General features: G+C 45.7%; 1 protein-coding gene across 1 annotated transcript; it reads right to left on the bottom strand.

Annotated features, from left to right (window-relative positions):
• Positions 1-222: 222 nt before the first annotated feature.
• LOC122945414 lies at positions 223-14,644 on the bottom strand. Its single transcript, XM_044304485.1, has 4 exons — positions 14,429-14,644; positions 3,384-3,576; positions 2,204-2,476; positions 223-398 (listed from the first exon to the last, which is right to left on the bottom strand). Exons 1-4 carry the CDS (start codon positions 14,474-14,476, stop codon positions 223-225), a joined length of 690 nt encoding a protein of 229 aa, XP_044160420.1. The 5' UTR covers positions 14,477-14,644.
• Positions 14,645-18,357: the final 3,713 nt, after the last annotated feature.

The following is an 18,357-nucleotide window of genomic DNA, read 5'->3' as shown; positions in this document are numbered from 1 at the left end:
ATGAAAAAACGTATTTATGTGTAGGCCTTATACTACACTATTAAGATGTACCTACTGCTGTTGTCTGTCCGAACCCTGCTGACTTTCAACGTGGACTAAAGGCTCCTTTACTGATAAGTCTGCAGTTAAAATTATACAAAAACATAACCTTATAGAAAAAAAAAGTATGGAATCAATATAACTTAAGAAAACTTTTTTAATAACAAAAAAATTTGAATAAAATTAAGGAAACTTTTGCAGTTCTTCCTGCAGGCTTGCGAGCTCCTTTAGGTCCTCCCCATATTGGCATTCAAATTCCTGCAGCATTCTTTGGGATTTTTGAATGAGGGCTCTTAATTGCCTGATTTTCCCATGCCTCTTTTGCATTAGAGCACTTTTAGCAGAAATTTTCTTGATTACTGTTATGAAAGCACAAGAGATAAATATATTAATTAACAATAAGTCATTTATTGAATTTTGTGTAGTATGTAGTTAAGTGCAGATAATTTGAGTGTCATTTTTAAAGTATACCATAATAAATGTAGTTATATATTAGATTATTTAGTGACATTTTAGTAGTTTTAAATTAAATTTGTTGTGTTATATAATATTAGTTAATGTAGATTAAAGAGTGCATGTCTGTTTGATATTACTGTGGTTTTTGTTGTCCCATTATTATTGTTACTTTTATGATCTTCATCACCTGCTATATAATTGTAGGGTGCAGTGTTTCATGACTTTCAAAATTGCTCCATACTATTTTTGTGCCAAATATAAAATATTTGCCCTGGGGACAAAATGGCTCATTAACCGTGGTCTAATAGCTGATCTACTAGTCCAGAGCAGCTAGCCAATTATATAAAATAAGGCCTTTTCAGGTATTTGTCAAACACCTGCTGTCTAGATCTCTCCTATTGGACGTATTTCAAAGACATAAGCATTGCTGCTACGTAGCTGAAGGGGGGGGGGGGTAAGTAGGTGTCATGTGGAGGTGACAAATGCTAAAAAAGACTGTACGACAGCACCTGTTGCCTTAGAGGTAAAGCAGGGGACACCAGTGTTTTGTTCCCCTGCAAGCGCTAATATTGGCTGTTACAACTCTACAGCCAATTAAATAAATTAACATATGTGGTGGTGTTCAGGTGAATTATATGCTAAAAGTGGAACTAAATGTGGGGTGCATTTAGTCCTGTAACCACTTATTTAATAAAAAAAAAATGTGTGTAAATTCATTATTTATTTTTTTGGTCAATTTGAACGTTTTTTTCTAGAAGACAATCGTTGGCTCATTATGTAAAATTGCGGATTGATCTAATTGCTTAGCATATTCATTGAGGGGTGTAGTTTGCCTAATTGAAAAACTTTGTTTTGTTTTCAACTCTAGGGTCACATAAGGGTGTCTTCTCTTAACATGCGACATAGCTCCCAGTTACCATTAATTTAAATCCTTTAGCCTAAAGCCATATTGTGCTCCTTGCAGTCTAAAGCCTGCTGTGCGACCAAAGTTAAGGGTTTTGTGCACAACTGTTTATAAATATACATATTGTTTGTAATACGTTTAAGATTTTTTTATGATTTAAACACTACAATGTTTTCAAATAAAATAGTTCGTAATTTATAATTTGTTCAAATTATTTTAATTTTTTTAACATTTTAATAGATTACCGTTGGACAATTAAATCGTTAACAGACTTTATAGGATAAATTTGGATTAAATAGAGGGTGTGTGGTTTCTGAAATGGGGTTATTTATTTGTCGCTGACACTATGTAGGCCTCAAAAAGTGACTGCATAACCAAACTGTTATTGAATTATATTTCTGTTAATAAATTATATAAACATGATATATGCATATGGCAATTGTAAATTTATACATTTATTTAATCTCTATTAATCTATATTGTAGCATCAATTGAAATTTTTTTTTTGATTATATAATTTTATTTCTAATATTTTTTTAGATTAGTTACTTCGTTAACAAAGATGCCATTAAAATTTTGACTAAATTTTACCACTATCATGAAGTACAATGTGTAACGATAAGAGAACTATGCCCGTGAACAGTAAACTCGTTTTAAAGTTATTAGCACAAACATAGATACCGTTTAATATTTAAGAAAAATGTTTAATTAGCGTTAAAGTAGAAATGGGCATGGGGTACTGAGGGTTAATGTTTCTAAATATGTGTTGTATACATAATTACAATGATGTGTGCACATATTTACCCTCCTGGTGCGGGGTGGTAACCAACGCCTCATCCTCTTCTTCAGGAGCTGGGGTGGCGATCTCCTCCTCAGCAGGAGCTGGGCCAGATGTTTTTTGCCCTTGAGAGGGTCCGGGCTCGTCTGACACCTCCACAACAATCCCCACATCAGGTGGTTTGGTGGTACCTCGAGGACTGTGGGAGGGGCCCGCCTGCTCATCCTCCTCTGTGGAGACCTCCACTACATCCAAATCCGCCGTGGTTAGACGGCGGCGGACCGTTGGCGCTGGAAGCTCTGAAATCACACAACATTTGGATTTAGGCTCAATTTAAATGTCCGTAATGTTTTTTTCATATCCACCCACACAAAAAAAAAAAAGGACACCGGCAATGTGCGTGACGCATTTTGAAGACCGCACGTCAATGTCAATAATATAATATGACTATTCTTGGCCTCAATTGAGGACAATAATACAAGGATTATTAATAAATATCATCAGAAATACAGCAAAAAGTATTTGTTAGAAGGTGTAAATATTATATTTAATGTTCATGTTATAAGATCGGATTGTATTGCGATTGTGTGTGGGGTCTGATCAATCGGACATTGGCCAGCTGAGCTGATATGTACCTGTCTAGGGTACTTATTACAACAATGATGAATATCTAATCAGACATCATAAAAGACAAAGTTATATTTAGTGCAAAAATATATTCGTTCTTTTTTTTTTTTTAAGAACTGAAATGTGGACCCAGAAGTGCGGGTCCGCTTTTCTGGAGACGGGACGCACATCGTGCGGCCCCCTTAGAGATGAATGGGTCCTCAAGTCAGTTCAGAAAAATAAATTATGAAATTGAGCACTTGTGAATCGGGTCTTGGCTGTCATTCACGTAGCGGATGTCACGCACGGCATCTGCTCGTGTGAAACAGCCCTAATACAGATTGATGATTGCTGTTTATCTAGATATACACACACACACACACACATATATTTATTATTATGTGTGTATGTGTGTGTGCAAAGTACAAATTCAGCCGGTTACATCATACATCACTACCGCACTGTGTGGATAAATATATATATATATATACACTCACAGCGAGATAGAGATATATGAGGTAAAGGGATGATTTGCTATGTTTCACAACAGGTAAAAAAAAGTAATAATTTGTAACGGGTGATAAAAAAAAAAAAAAGTACCAGGGCAGACTCTCTGACTGAGCTCTTTGACCCAGTCCGGGTGCCTCCTTTTCAGGTCAGACCATTTTTTAACAATTTGCATTTCGTCGTGGGTCCGTCCAAATTTTTTTTGTAAGGCCTTGACGACCCCCACGACAATCGCCCTCTTCTCGGCCTGCTTCCGGGTCCGGTCATAACCCTTCTTCAACATGCGCTGCAGGATAAAGATGCAAACATGTATTACAAAATTTAGGAAATACAAGGATTATTAATAAATATCATCCAAAACACAGCAAAAAGTATTTGTTAGAAGGTGGAAATATTATATTTAATGTTAACGTTATAAGATCGGATTGTATTGCGATTGTATGTGGGTGGGGTCTGAGCAATCGGATATTGGCCAGCTGAGCTGATATGTACCTGTCTAGTGAAGCGACGGTACGATATGGGGTGCACCCTGGGTAACGCTAAATGAACCAGCAAATAATGGCAGGAAGAAATTTTTAATTTTTCTCCAGACCAATAAGACATGGGGCCAGATTTATCATTAGCTCAAGTCAGAATAATGGAGTGAAAAAGTCGCAAGAAAATGAGCAAACGCTAAAACTGCGCACAAATTTGCGAGTTTCTCCTGCTCTGCACTATGCTCGCCAGTTTTATGAAAGTGGACGTGTTTTCTTATGTAGATGAATCTCTAGACACATTTACTATTGGGACTATTTAAAAAGTTGCAAAAAAAAAAATATGCGCTAGTTCAATCCAGTGAAGACCATGCTTATCTTATGAGAGTTTTTAATAGAACATGCAACTTTTTCGTAAGGACGTGCGACTTTTGTAAAGCTGCTTACTGACGGATAAACTGCTACCGTAAAAAGGGATGATCATAAATCTGAATTGGCTAAAACTGACTTTAGACATTTGTGAAAGTGGAGTGAGCTGTCGGAGTAATGATAAATCTGGCCCTATGTGTTTGTGTGTGGTATGCAGTGTGTGGCAGGAAAATGTATATGCAATGTGCATGATATTTCTTTGCTGTCCATACATACATACATACTTCTTACAAAGTGCTGTGATGTCAAAACAATACTTATTAGGCTACTTTCACACTAGCGTTCGATCGGATCCGTTCTGAACGGATCCGATCATATTAATGCAGACGGAGGCTCCGTTCAGTACGGATCCGTCTGCATTAATAACTTAGAAAAATTTCTAAGTCCGAAAGTAGCCTGAGCGGATCCGTTCAGACTTTCAATGTAAAGTCAATGGGGGACGGAACCGCTTGAAGATTGAGCCATATGGTGTCATCTTCAAGCGGATCCGTCCCCATTGACTTCCATTATAAGTCTGAACGGATCCGCTCGCCTCCGAACGGCCAGGCGGACACCCGAACGCTGCAAGCAGCGTTCAGCTGTCCGCCTGGCCGTGCAGAGGCGAGCGGAGCGGAGGCTGAACGCCGCCAGACCAGGGGCGGACTGGGCCGGGGGGCAGGGAGGCAATTGCCCCCCAGGCCTCCCTAAATAAACGGCCGCTGGGCCGCCCGTCTAAAAAAAAATAATATTTTTTTTTTATTCTTCAGGGCCGCACCGCCGATCACCACAGGCGGCGCGGCCCTGGATGTAATTGCGGCCGCTGTGTGCTGTGGGGCAGGGGAGGGAGAGGCGTGTCCCTCCCCTGTTCTTCTGATAGGCCGCAGGCACTAATGCCTGCAGCCTATCAGAGGCCGGCTCAGGAAGCGCGATGACGTCATTATCATCGCGACGCCTGAGCCGGCAGCACACGCTGCTGATGGAGGTAAGTATTTTTTTATTATTTTTTCTTCTTTGCGGAGATCTGTCACTATGGGGGGGGGGGGGGGCGGAGATCTGTCACTATGGGGGGGAGATCTGGCACTATGGGGGGGGAGATCTGGCACTATGGGGGGGGGAGATCTGGCACTATGGGGTGCACTATAAGGGGAGCTGGCACTATGGGGCGCACTATAGGGGGAGCTGGCACTATGGGGGGCACTATAAGGGGAGCTGGCACTATGGGGTGCACTATAGGGGGAGCTGGCACTATGGGGGGCACTGTAGGGGGAGCTGGCACTATGGGGGGCCTATAGAGGGAGCAGGCACTATGGGGGGCCTATAGGAGGAGCTGGCACTATGGGGGGTACTATAGGGGGAGCTGGCACTATGGGGGGGTACTATAGGGGGAGCTGGCACTATGGGGGGGACTATAGGGGGAGCTGGCACTATGGGGGGCACTGTAGGGGGAGCTGGCACTATGGGGGGCACTGTAGGGGGAGCTGGCACTATGGGGGGCCTATAGGGGGAGCTGGCACTATGGGGGAGGGCTGGCACTATTGGGGGAGCTGGCACTATGGGGGCATTTCTTACTGGCACATTATGGGGGGGCACCATGGGGGAGAGGAGCACTATGGGGGTAACTGGGGGCTCTAAAGGGGCTTTTTTTTATTATTGGCACATTCTGGGGGGCACTATAGGGGAGAGCAGCACTATGGGGCATCTGGTGCTACTATAGGGGCATTATTTGGGGGCACTATGGGGAAGTGGGGGCTCTAAAGGGGCTTTTTGTATTGGAACATTATGGGGGGCACTATGGCATTTGGTGGCACTAAGGGGGCATTTTTTACTGGCACATTATGGAAGGCACTATAGGGGAGAGTGGCACTATGGGGGAGTGGAGCACTATTGGGGCATATGGTGGCACTAAGAAGGGGCATTTTTTTACTGGTACATTGTGGGGGAGAGGAGCACTATAGTGGCATCTGCTGGGGGCACTAAGGGGCATTTTTTTACTGGCATATTATGGGGACACTATGGGGAAGGGGGAGAGGAGCAGTGTTACGACACTCACCGCCAGGTAGATGACGCCGCTGGTTAGTGAATAAGCCCCTTTCTCCAGAAATGCAGTTTTTAATCCAGCCGATCATCAAACCCCCGAATGGAGCATAAGAACGTGGCAACTCCCGATCAGCAATTCAGTCGAACGCTGTCCCAATAATAAATCCCTCCATAAATGAGACCAAGCTCCGTCTTGAAAGTCAAACAGGGAATGCTTTATTGAGGGCTACCCGCCCATTTTTATGCAGGTCCCCATCTGGTGGACACGCCCCTAGGGGCCCAGAATGGAGACTGTGACACAGGACAGACATGCAGCACTACAGAGACAATACATCCCCACAATGCATTATGGTTTCCTCCTCTCTGCCCTGGCGACACCCGAGGAATAATCCAATTATCTCCCAAGACAGAGGGAAATCACCAATACACATGTGGGGACAACAGAACAGACATCACCATTTACACACACAATGTCACAACCCTTTTCAATACACAGACATTTAGCGTCCCACAATGGCACGAATTAGACCAGGAGGTCAAGTTGGTTCAAGTCCTTTGTGAACAAGGAGGCCATTTGGGTTAACTAGCAACACACTCCTCTCCTGGGTGGCCGTCTGTTCAGTAGTTCCAATCGGTATGTGGGGAAACACACGAACAGGGGCATATGGACAGGAAATCCAGCGAAATGAGGGCAAACAGACGAACCAGCAATATAGGTCTATACAGATGGATCTGTCACACGGCTCCCCCCTTGTGGGACACTCCGGCAGACCCGGCTTGACCCTTTAGCGGGTCAACTTGGGGATGACCGGACTAGGAGGTAGCAAGAACGTCGGTTTGCCGGGACAATTCATCTGCATTCCCATTCTGCTTACCGGGTCGGTAGCTGATGGTGAAGTTATACGGTTGTAAAGCTAAACTCCACCGCAGCAGTCTCCCATTGTCTCCTGAGACCCGGTTAAGCCAGACAAGGGGATTGTGGTCCGTCACAAGGGAAAATTCCTGTCCATACAAATAAGGGCTTCACTTTTTCAATGCCCAGACCAGGGCCAAGCATTCCTTCTCCACCGCCGCATAACTCACTTCTCGGGGTAACAGCTTTCTACTGAGATATGCGACAGGGTGCTCTCCTCCATCTTCCCCGACCTGGCTCAGCACAGCCCCCAGTCCATACATGGAAGCATCCGTATGGACGAGAAAACGTTTGTTAGGGACTGGGGCAGCCAGGACAGGGGCATTTACAAGAGCGTGTTTGAGTGCTTGAAACGCAGCTTCACAAGCCGGAGACCACAGGACCTGCTTAGGGAGATTTTTCTTGGTCAGGTCAGTCAGGGGCTTAGCAATAGTGCTGTAGTCTGGGACAAAGCGTCTGTAATACCCTGCTGTCCCTAGGAAGGCTAACACCTGGGTCTTAGTGATAGGTGTGGGCCAGTTAGCTACTGCCTCTATCTTAGCCGGCTCCGGTCTCTGGCTCCCAGACCCCACTCTGTGACCCAGGTATTGTACTTCAGCCATGCCTAGATGGCACTTCTCTGGCTTCAATGTCAGGCCAGCAGCCTGAATTTTATCCAAAACTACCCCTACATGTACTAGGTGTTCCTCCCAGGACCCACTGTAGATCGCAATGTCATCCAGGTATGCACAAGCAAATTCCTGGAATCCATCGAGAAGTCTATCCACCATAAAGGTAGCCGGGGCATTCTTCATCCCAAATGGCATGACCTTAAATTGGTACAAGCCAAATGGGGTGACGAAGGCCGACTTGGGGATAGCATCCTCGGCCAGGGGGATCTGCCAATAACCTTTACACAGGTCTATGGTGGTCAGATAGCGTCCCCTGGCAATACGATCTAACAATTCATCTACCCGGGGCATCGGGTAGGCGTCAGTGGTGGTCCGCTCGTTGAGCCGACTGTAGTCTAAACAGAACCGGGTGGTCCCATCTTTCTTAGGCACCAGGACTACAGGCGAAGCCCAAGGGCTATCGGAGTGTTCGATGACCCCAAGCTGGGTCATCTCCTGTATCTCCTTCCGCATTCCTTCTCGGACTGCTTCAGGGATACGATACGGGGGCTGTCGTAGAGGGTTCTGTCCAGGGGTCTCTACCTTATGTACAGCTAGGGTAGTGTAGCCAGGCTCTTGGGAGAACGTCGCCTGCTTCTCCCACAGAAGCTGTCTTGCCTGTCCCTTCTCTGTGGGGCTTAATCTATCCCCTAGCTGTACAAGACTAGTAAGGTCAGTCTGGGAGTCCCTCTCTAACAAATCGGGTAAGGGTAAACTCTCTGTATCGTCTGCAGCAGGGGCACATACTGCAGCGACATCCTCCGGTCTCTCCTGATACTCCTTTAGCATGTTCACATGAAAGGATCGCTGGATCCTTTCATCTGAACAGCTGGCTATAAGGTAGGTAGTATCACACACCTGAGCTCCCACCTTATACGGGCCCTGCCAAGATGCTTGCATCTTGTTCGCCTTCACAGGTTTGAGCACTAGCACTTTCTGCCCAACCTGGAAGACTTGCTGCTGGGCACCCCGATCGTACCATCTCTTCTGTCTCCCCTGGGCCACCTGGAGATTCTCTCTTACCATCAGGGACAGTTTCTCCATGCGGTCCCGGAGTTCCAGGACATACGGTACTATGGGGGTCCCTTCCTGCTCTGTCTCCCCCTCCCAGTGGCCTCTAATGAGATCTAGGGGTCCGCGGACCCTCCTCCCATAGAGCAACTCAAAGAGGGGGAGAACCCAGTAGATTCCTGGGGCACCTCTCTGTAAGAAAACAACAGATGAGGCAGGAATCGCTCCCAGTCTCTGCAAGTGTCAGAAAAGGTCCTCAACATCTGTTTGAGGGTGCCATTAAATCGCTCGCAGAGGCCGTTAGTCTGTGGATGGTACGGGGAACTAAGTATCGGTTTAATGCCGCACACCCTCCACAGTTGCTGGGTGAGCACAGCGGTAAATTGGGTTCCCTGGTCAGAGAGAATCTCCTTAGGGAACCCGACCCTAGTAAAAATCCTAACCAGGGCATCAGCAACTGTCTCTGCCTCTATATTAGACAGCGCTACTGCCTCTGGATAGCGAGTGGCATAGTCCACCACAGTGAGAATATACTTCTTACCGGATGGACTAGCCCTGGCCAGTGGACCCACAATGTCAACGGCTATGCGGGCAAAGGGCTCCCCAATGATAGGCATAGACATAAGCCTAGCTCTTGGGTGGTCCCCCCCGCTTTCCTACCCGTTGACAAGTGTCACACGTACTACAATGTATCCGCACAGCCTGATTAAAATTTGGCCAAAAGAAGTTCTGCATGATCCTATAGGCTGTGCGGCGGGACCCTAGATGTCCGGCTAATGTAACGTCATGCCCTATCCGCAGAATCTCCTGCCGGTATTTTGCGGGCACCACCAGCTGTCGATTCGGCGGATGGGCAACACTTTTCTGGGACGGTATAGGGATCCTATATAACCTGTCCCCCACCCATTCATACCGCTCCCCATCTACTCCTTCCTCTCCAGTATCTGCTCTGTCTCTATACTTCTGGAGAGTCGGATCTGCCTGAGTTTCCCTCCCAAACTCCTCTGGGGAATCCCAGCTAGCAAAGGTCTGTCCTAGGGTATCAGTCGGGGAATCGGGTCTTACCTGGGTCTCGGCGGCAGGTGGGCTGGTTCCAGCAACACGGGTCTGGGCCCGGGTAGTCACTGGGTGGACTTCAGCAGGTCCCATTGGAGCATAAGCAGAAACCAAAGGGGCCAGGTCATTCCCGAGCAAGACATCAGCAGGCAAGTCTTTCATAACCCCCACATTCACATGTCCAGAGCCCACTCCCCAATCCAAATGAACCCGGGCAACAGGTAGATGGAACACGGCACCTCCTGCTACCCTCACTGCCACAGTATTTCCAGTGTGTTGGTGTTCCGAAACAAGGTTCTTTTGGAGCAGGGTCATAGTGGCCCCGGTGTCTCTCAGACCAGTGACCACTTTACCGTTTAGTCTAACGGTCTGCCTGTGTCGCTGCCGGCTATCCTGCTGGGCGGCTTGTACTGGATCCGCCTCATGTAGTATACCCCAAAATTCCTCCTGCTCAAGACAGTGAGTGGAAGGCTGGGGTGGCTGCTGATTTCCGCCGGCTGGTTTTCTCCACGACTGCGCTGGGTTGGTATTGTTCAATGGGCACGCCGGTCTCTTGTGCCCCAACTGTTTGCACCCATAGGACCGGATAGGCTGAGAGTAATCCCGGGCGTTGAACCGAGCTGGCTGAACATAATTGTTCGCTGGTGGTATTGTGGGGGTGCGTTGCGCTGGGGGGTGATACACAGTAGTGGTTGGAGGTGCTGCCGGTTTGTACTCCACTCGGGTAGGGACCTTGGCTGCTGTCTGGTCTAGCCTTCGTGCATCTGTGTATTCATCGGCCAGACGAGCAGCTTCAGGTAAGGTAGCGGGTTTGCGGTCCCTAACCCACTCTCTGACTCCTGCAGGTAACCAATCAAAGCAGTGCTCCAACAAAAATACTTGCAGCACCTCTTCCCCAGTTACCGCTTGGCACCCTGCCATCCAGTGGGCTGCGGTGCGGTGTACCCTGCATGCCCACTCCACATAAGAATCGCCAGCCTGCTTGTTAGTGTCGCCGGTACGCCTCAGGGGTGACAGCGTATCTGGCCAAAAGGGCATCTTTTACTGCCCGGTAACTTGTAAGTTCCTCCTCTGGGATGGCCCGAAAAGCCTCCCTGGCCCGGCCGGATAATTTCCCAGAGAGGATAGTGACCCATTCCTCTGCGGGTACCTGGTGTAAGGCACACTGCCTTTCAAAATCGGCCAGGAACCCGTCAATCTCTCCCTCCGCTTCCACAAAATGTCTAAATGCAGCAAAAGGTACCTTTCTCCTTCCATTGTTATTATGGGGTAACTCTGCTGCTGCAGCTCCTCTTCCCTGTTGTGCTGCTACTGCTGCTTGCACCTGGACCACAATATCTGCTGCAGGGTTGGGGCCAAAGTGTGCCAGCCTTATCTGGACTGCCCGGTTAAATTGTACCTCCTCGGGTGTTAAATCCAGTATGCCAGGCACATTAGCTCTCTCCGTTCCCTGTGCTGCATCCATCTCCAATAATATAGAAATAATCTCTCTCTTCTTGAGATTACTCGCTGATCGTCCTCTGCGTTCCAATATATCTTTAAGAGTAGCACGCCTTAATTCCTCATACTGCATTTCATCCCTGGGATTTGTAGCTGGCCTTCTGGGCGGTGGGACTCATCCCGTTGCTTGCCACCAATTGTTACGACACTCACCGCCAGGTAGATGACGCCGCTGGTTAGTGAATAAGCCCCTTTCTCCAGAAATGCAGTTTTTAATCCAGCCGATCATCAAACCCCCGAATGGAGCATAAGAACGTGGCAACTCCCGATCAGCAATTCAGTCGAACGCTGTCCCAATAATAAATCCCTCCATAAACGAGACCAAGCTCCGTCTTGAAAGTCAAACAGGGAATGTTTTATTGAGGGCTACCCGCCCGTATTTATGCAGGTCCCCATCTGGTGGACACGCCCCTAGGGGCCCAGAATGGAGACTGTGACACAGGACAGACATGCAGCACTACAGAGACAATACATCCCCACAATGCATTATGGTTTCCTCCTCTCTGCCCTGGCGACACCCGAGGAATAATCCAATTATCTCCCAAGACAGAGGGAAATCACCAATACACATGTGGGGACAACAGAACAGACATCACCATTTACACACACAATGTCACAACCCTTTTCAATACACAGACATTTAGCGTCCCACAATGGCACGAATTAGACCAGGAGTTCAAGTTGGTTCAAATCCTTTGTGAACAAGGAGGCCATTTGGGTTAACTAGCAGCACACTCTTCTCCTGGGTGGCCGTCTGTTCAGTAGTTCCAATGGGTATGTGGGGAAACACACGAACAAGGGCATATGGACAGGAAATCCAGCGAAATGAGGGCAAACAGACGAACCAGCAATATAGGTCTATACAGATGGATCTGTCACAAGCAGTATGAGGGCATTTACTGGGGCACTATATAGAGGTATTTTATACTGGCATACATTATGGGGACATTAGCTCAACTGCGGGCACTAAGCGGGGGTATTTCATGTACTGTCATATTATAGGGAAAATTAGTACTACTAGGGGGTATTATGGGGAGCTTTACTACTACTAGGGGCTATGAAGAACATGATTACTAGGGCACTATAGGGGCATTATTACTACTAAGTGTGCTCTGGCAGAGAATTATTTCTATTGGTGGGATTTTGGGGAGCATTGTTACTTTGGGGGCACCCTGGCATAGTATCAGCTTAGCACAATTATTTTTGGGGAACATTATCTTTATACTATTAGTGTCTGGGCGCAGTTATTTTTTAGAGCGCTGTGTGCCAATAATTGTTTAAGGGGGCACTATCTGTGTGGTAGTAGTATTTCCAGGCGGACTGTTTCTGCAGTATAGTATTGGGGGCACTATCTGTGTGGTAGTTTGTATTTCCAGGGGGACTGTTTCTGCAGTATAGTATTGGGGGTGGCAGGAAACTAATGTCTGTTTCTCAATCTCTGCAGAGAAGGGAGATGGCAGAAAAATCATCATGGCGGTCTGGTCTGAATGGAGAAGATGAGGAAAGAGAACGTCTACAACAAAGGTGACATCACTGGATGTAAGAGGTATGTGGTGCTATGTAGGAGAGGAGATGCTCCGGCTCCCCCCCTGCCATTTGCAGAAGGAGGATTCAGAACTGGGTGAGGATGACGAAAGGGGGCAGCAGGCCACGGGCGGGTGGCAGATGGTGGGGGGAACCACAGGCCTTGAGCAGGATCTGGGGAGGGAGGAGAGCGGAGGAGGAGCTTCCTGGCTGTAGCTTGTTATATAAGCAGGCAGTGCAGCCAGGACGGCCTCCCCTCTCCGTAAGATGTGTAGAGACAGGCCGCAACTATAAAATGTCAGCTGTACAGTGTGTGTTGGGAGTGGCCTATTATATGTAGGAGGGGCTTTTAATGATGGGCGGGGCTAAAAATGGGCCACTTGACTAGATTTGCCCCCCAGGACTAAGGCTGCCAGTCCTCCCCTGCGCCAGACTGATGCAGTCTGAGCGGATCCGCATCCATTCAGACTGCATCAGGGCTCCTTCAAACGGAGCTCACGAGCGGACAGCTGAACGCTAGTGTGAAACTAGCCTTACAACAATGATGATTATCTAATCAGACATGATTAAAAATAAAGTTATATTTAGTGCGCAGATATATGCGCATAATGTTCACATTATAAGATCGGATTGTATTGCGATTGTATGTGGTTGGGGTCTGAGCAATCGGATATTGGCCAGCTGAGCTGATATGTACCTGTCTAGTGAAGCGACGGTACGATATGGGGTGCACCCTAGGTAACGCTAAATGAACCAGCAAATAATGGCAGGAAGAAATTTTTAATTTTTCTCCAGACCAATAAGACATGGGGCCAGATTTATCTTTAGCTCAAGTCAGAATAATGGAGTGAAAAAGTCGCAAGAAAATGAGCAAACGCTAAAACTGCGCACAAATTTGCGAGTTTCTCCTGCTCTGCACTATGCTCGCCAGTTTTATGAAAGTGGGCGTGTTTTCTTATATAGATGAATCTCTAGAAACATTTACTATTGGGACTATTTAAAAAGTTGCAAAAAAAAATAAAATGCGCTAGTTCACTCCAGTGAGGACCATGCTTATGAGAGTTTTTAATAGAACATGCGATTTTTTCATAAGGATGTGTGACTTTTGTAAAGCTGCTTACTGACGGATAAACTGCTACCGTAAAAAGGGATGATCATAAATCTGAATTGGCTAAAACTGACTTTAGACATTTGTGAAAGTGGAGTGAGCTGTCGGAGTAATGATAAATCTGGCACTATGTGTTTGTGTGTGGTATGCAGTGTGTGGTATGCAGTGTGTGGCAGGAAAATGTATATGAAATGTGCATGATATTTCTTTGCTGTCCATACATACATACATACATACTTCTTACAAAGTGCTGTGATGTCAAAACAATACTTATTACAACAATGATGATTATCTAATCAGACATGATTAAAAATAAAGTTATATTTAGTGCGCATATATATGCGCATAACTGCGCATGCGCGAATATGTAAACATACTATTGCTTAATAATTACTATACTATACAGATATGGTGCGAACATGCATTCAAAATGTTATGATATGAAGTGTTGTACTTACGGTTAGCAGGAGTTCATCCTCTTCGTCATGGAATCTTGTGCCCACCATTTTCTCTTGTCAGGAGTTGAAGATTCACTCTTAAAATGGAGTTGACGTACTTGCGATAAACCACGCCTATGATCCGCTTAACACTACTTACCACATGTTCAATGAACAAGTATGCTAAGGTCTTCGCATCAGGGAGCTTACTCAAAGGAACAAAGTGCACCATCTTGCTAAAACGGTCACCCACACCACTGATTTTCCCTCAGAAGGGGGCAGATCAGAAATAAAATCCTTGGAAATGTGAGACCATGGCTTGCAGGGAATGGGTAGTGGTTGTAGTTCACCAGCGGGAAGTGTTCTCGGGGTCTTAGACCTGGTACAAACATTGCAAGCCAAAACATAAGACCGTACATCCTTAGACAAAGTGGGCCACCAGAAAGACCTCAGCAGCAATTCCTTAGTGGCAGCAATACCTGGATAACCAGAGAGCACGGAGTAATGACATTCACCCAATAATTGAAAACGAAATAACTCAGGAACAAATAACTTATCTGCCAGTGTTTGTGGAGAAGCAAGTTGCTGAGCCCGTTGAATCTCAGAGGAAAGATCCTTAGAAACTGCTGCCACAAAGATGCTTGCCGGCAAGATGGGTTCCGGGGGGGGGGGGGGGGGGGGGTCAGGAGGTTGGATGGCATTAAAACTCTGGGACAAGGCATCTGCCTTAATATTTTTACTTCCTGGTCTGAAAAATAACAATAACAATGTTAACAATAACAATAAAAATAATAATAAAAATAAAGTAACAGAAAAATTAAAACAAGTAAAAAACAGGGCCCATCTGTCTTGTCTAGGATTAAGGCGTTTGGCCGCCTCAAGAAACAGTAATACGGTGTCTAGCCCATTCTAAAAAATGCCTCTATTCCTCAAATGCCCATTTTATGGACAGTAATTCACGGTTTCCAATATCGTAATTTCTCTCCGAAGGGGAGAACTTACAAGAAAAGAAGGCGCATGGCCTTAAATTAGTGAGGTTAGAAGACCCCTGAGAAAGGATGGCCCCTACACCATCCTCTGAGGCATCAACCTCCACCACAAAAGGTTCCTCGGTATCGGGCTGAACCAAGACTGGAGCCATCTGAAAACAATTTTTAAGGGTATCAAAGGCCCGACAGGCCTCAAATGACCAGTTAACCAGATCAGAACCTTTAGTTAAGTCAGTAAGGGGCTTGGCAATAACAGAAAAATTGTTTATGAATTTACTGTAAAAATTGGCGAATCCTAAAAAGCGTTGGAGTGCCTTTAAGGAGGATGGTCTTACCCAGTCTTGGATAGCCTGAACCTTAATGGGATCCATTTTAAATGAATGAGGAGTAAGAATATAGCCGAGATAAGGAATCTCTTGAACGCCAAACAAACATTTCTCTAATTTAGCGGACAGATGATTCTCCCTGAGGATTTTAAGAACCAATCTGATGTGAGACACATGAGAATCCCAGTCAGGTGAAAAGACAAGAATATCATCGAGATAAACTATCATAACTTTGCCGATGAGTTCTCTAAAAATGTAATTCATGAAATTCTGAAACACAGCTGGGGCATTGCAAAGACCAAATGGCATAACAAGATACTCAAAGTGTCCCTCTGGAGTATTAAAAGCAGTTTTCCACTCATCTCCCTCTTTAATACGAACTAGGTTATACGCTCCTCTCAAATCCAATTTAGAAAACCACGAAGCACCCAAAATCTGGTTAAACAAATCAGGAATCAACGGGATGGAATACTGATTCCTAATAGTGATTTTATTAAAATTTCTATAGTCAATGAAGGGCCTGAAACCACCGTCCTTCTTTTTAACGAAAAAGAATCTTGCTCCCAGGGGAGAGGTGGAGGGCCTAATGTGTCCCTTCTTGAGACTCTCCTGGATATAGTCTTTCATGGCCCTGCGCTCAGGACCGGAAAGATTATAAATCAGTCCTTTAGGAAATGTGGACTCGGGTACCAAGTCAATAACACAGCCATAAGACCTTTGGGGAGGGAGAGTGTCTGTCTCAGTGGTGGAAAAAACATCTGCATAATCAGAAATAAAATGAGGAATAATATCTAATAAAACCCCAGCTTGAACTACGGTTAAACAAGAATTACAGTTAGCCCCCCATCTCTCTAACTCACCCGAACTCCAGTTAATGACCGGATTGTGTGGCTAAAGCCAGGGCATACCAAGGGCTACCTGAACAGGAAGAATCTCTAAAACAAAGAAAGAGCATTTCTCTGAGTGGCAGACCCCCACAGACAGGGTAACCTTCGGAGTACAGAGTTTTACCGTGCCCCCTAGCAGGGGGGTAGAATCGATGGCCACAACCTGGATTGCGGTGGACAACTCTAGAATAGGAATTCCCATTCAACAAATTTGCAATCAATAAAACTAAAAGCTGACCCTGAATCCACAAAGGTATTTTCTGATCCCTTTGAGACTCCAAAGGCAATAGAAACCGGCAACAATAACTTACTTCTTACCACCTCTGGGAGTACCTTGTCCTTGGATCCTTCAGACTTGGCAGAATAACAGAAGAAAAGGAGCCAAAAAATGCCAAAAAGTAGAGAATAAATAAATATTTATTAGCGATAATTTAACATGACAATGAGTAAAAATGCAAATCAATGCATGTGATGCCAGGAGACATGGAACAAAAGGGAACAGGGAAGGAAAAAACGGCGCCACCCTGGGAGGAACACACTGGTCAATAATACATCAGTATAAGATCACTAGGAACATATAAAGTATAATGACCTAACCTAGGATCACTGCATATACAAACTCATAGTGGAAGGTGAGTCACTGCTCAACTGCAAAGAACCAATATACAGTGGCGGAAATAATTATTTGACCCCTCACTGATTTTGTAAGTTTGTCCAATGACAAAGAAATGAAAAGTCTCAGAACAGTATCATTTCAATGGTAGGTTTATTGTAACAGTGGCAGATAGCACATCAAAAGGAAAATCGAAAAAATAACTTTAAATAAAAGATAGCAACTGATTTGCATTTCATTGAGTGAAATAAGTATTTGAACCCTCTAACAAAAAAAGACTTAATACTTGGTGGGAAAAAACCCTTGTTTGCAAGCACAGAGGTCAAACGTTTCTTGTAATTGATGACCAAGTTTGCACACATTTTAGGAGGAATGTTGGTCCACTCCTCTTTGCAGATCATCTCTAAATCCCTAAGGTTTCGAGGCTGTCTCTGTGCAACTCTGAGCTTGAGCTCCCTCCATAGGTTTTCGATTGGATTAAGGTCCGGAGACTGACTAGGCCACTCCATGACCTTAATGTGCTTCTTCTTGAGCCACTCCTTTGTTGCCTTTGATGTATGTTTTGGGTCATTGTCGTGCTGGAACACCCATCCACGACCCATTTTCAGTTTCCTGGCAGAGGGAAGGAGGTTATCGCTCAGGATTTCACGATACATGGCTCCGTCCATTTTCCCGTTTATGCGAATAAGTTGTCCTGTGCCCTTAGCAGAAAAACACCCCCAAAGCAAAATGTTTCCACCCCCATGCTTGACGGTGGGGACGGTGTTTTGGGGGTCATAGGCAGCATTTTTCTTCCTCCAAACACAGCGAGTTGAGTTAATGCCAAAGAGCTCTATTTTGGTCTCATCAGACCACAGCACCTTCTCCCAGTCACTCTCTGAATCATTCAGGTGTTCATTGGCAAACTTCAGACGGGCCTGCACATGTGCCTTCCTGAGCAGGGGGACCTTGCGAGCCCTGCAGGATTTTAATCCATTGCGGTGTAATGTGTTTCCAATGGTTTTCTTGGTGACTGTGGTCCCTGCTAATTTGAGGTCATTAACTAACTCCTCCCGTGTAGTTCTAGGATGCTTTTTCACCTTTCTCAGAACCATTGACACCCCACGAGGTGAGATCTTGCGTGGAGCCCCAGAGC

This window comes from Bufo gargarizans, chromosome 8 (assembly GCF_014858855.1).
Source record: "Bufo gargarizans isolate SCDJY-AF-19 chromosome 8, ASM1485885v1, whole genome shotgun sequence".
Classification (NCBI taxonomy): Eukaryota; Metazoa; Chordata; class Amphibia; order Anura; family Bufonidae; genus Bufo; species Bufo gargarizans.
Note: the sequence above shows the minus strand (reverse complement) of the source record. Positions and strands in the feature narration are given on the sequence as shown.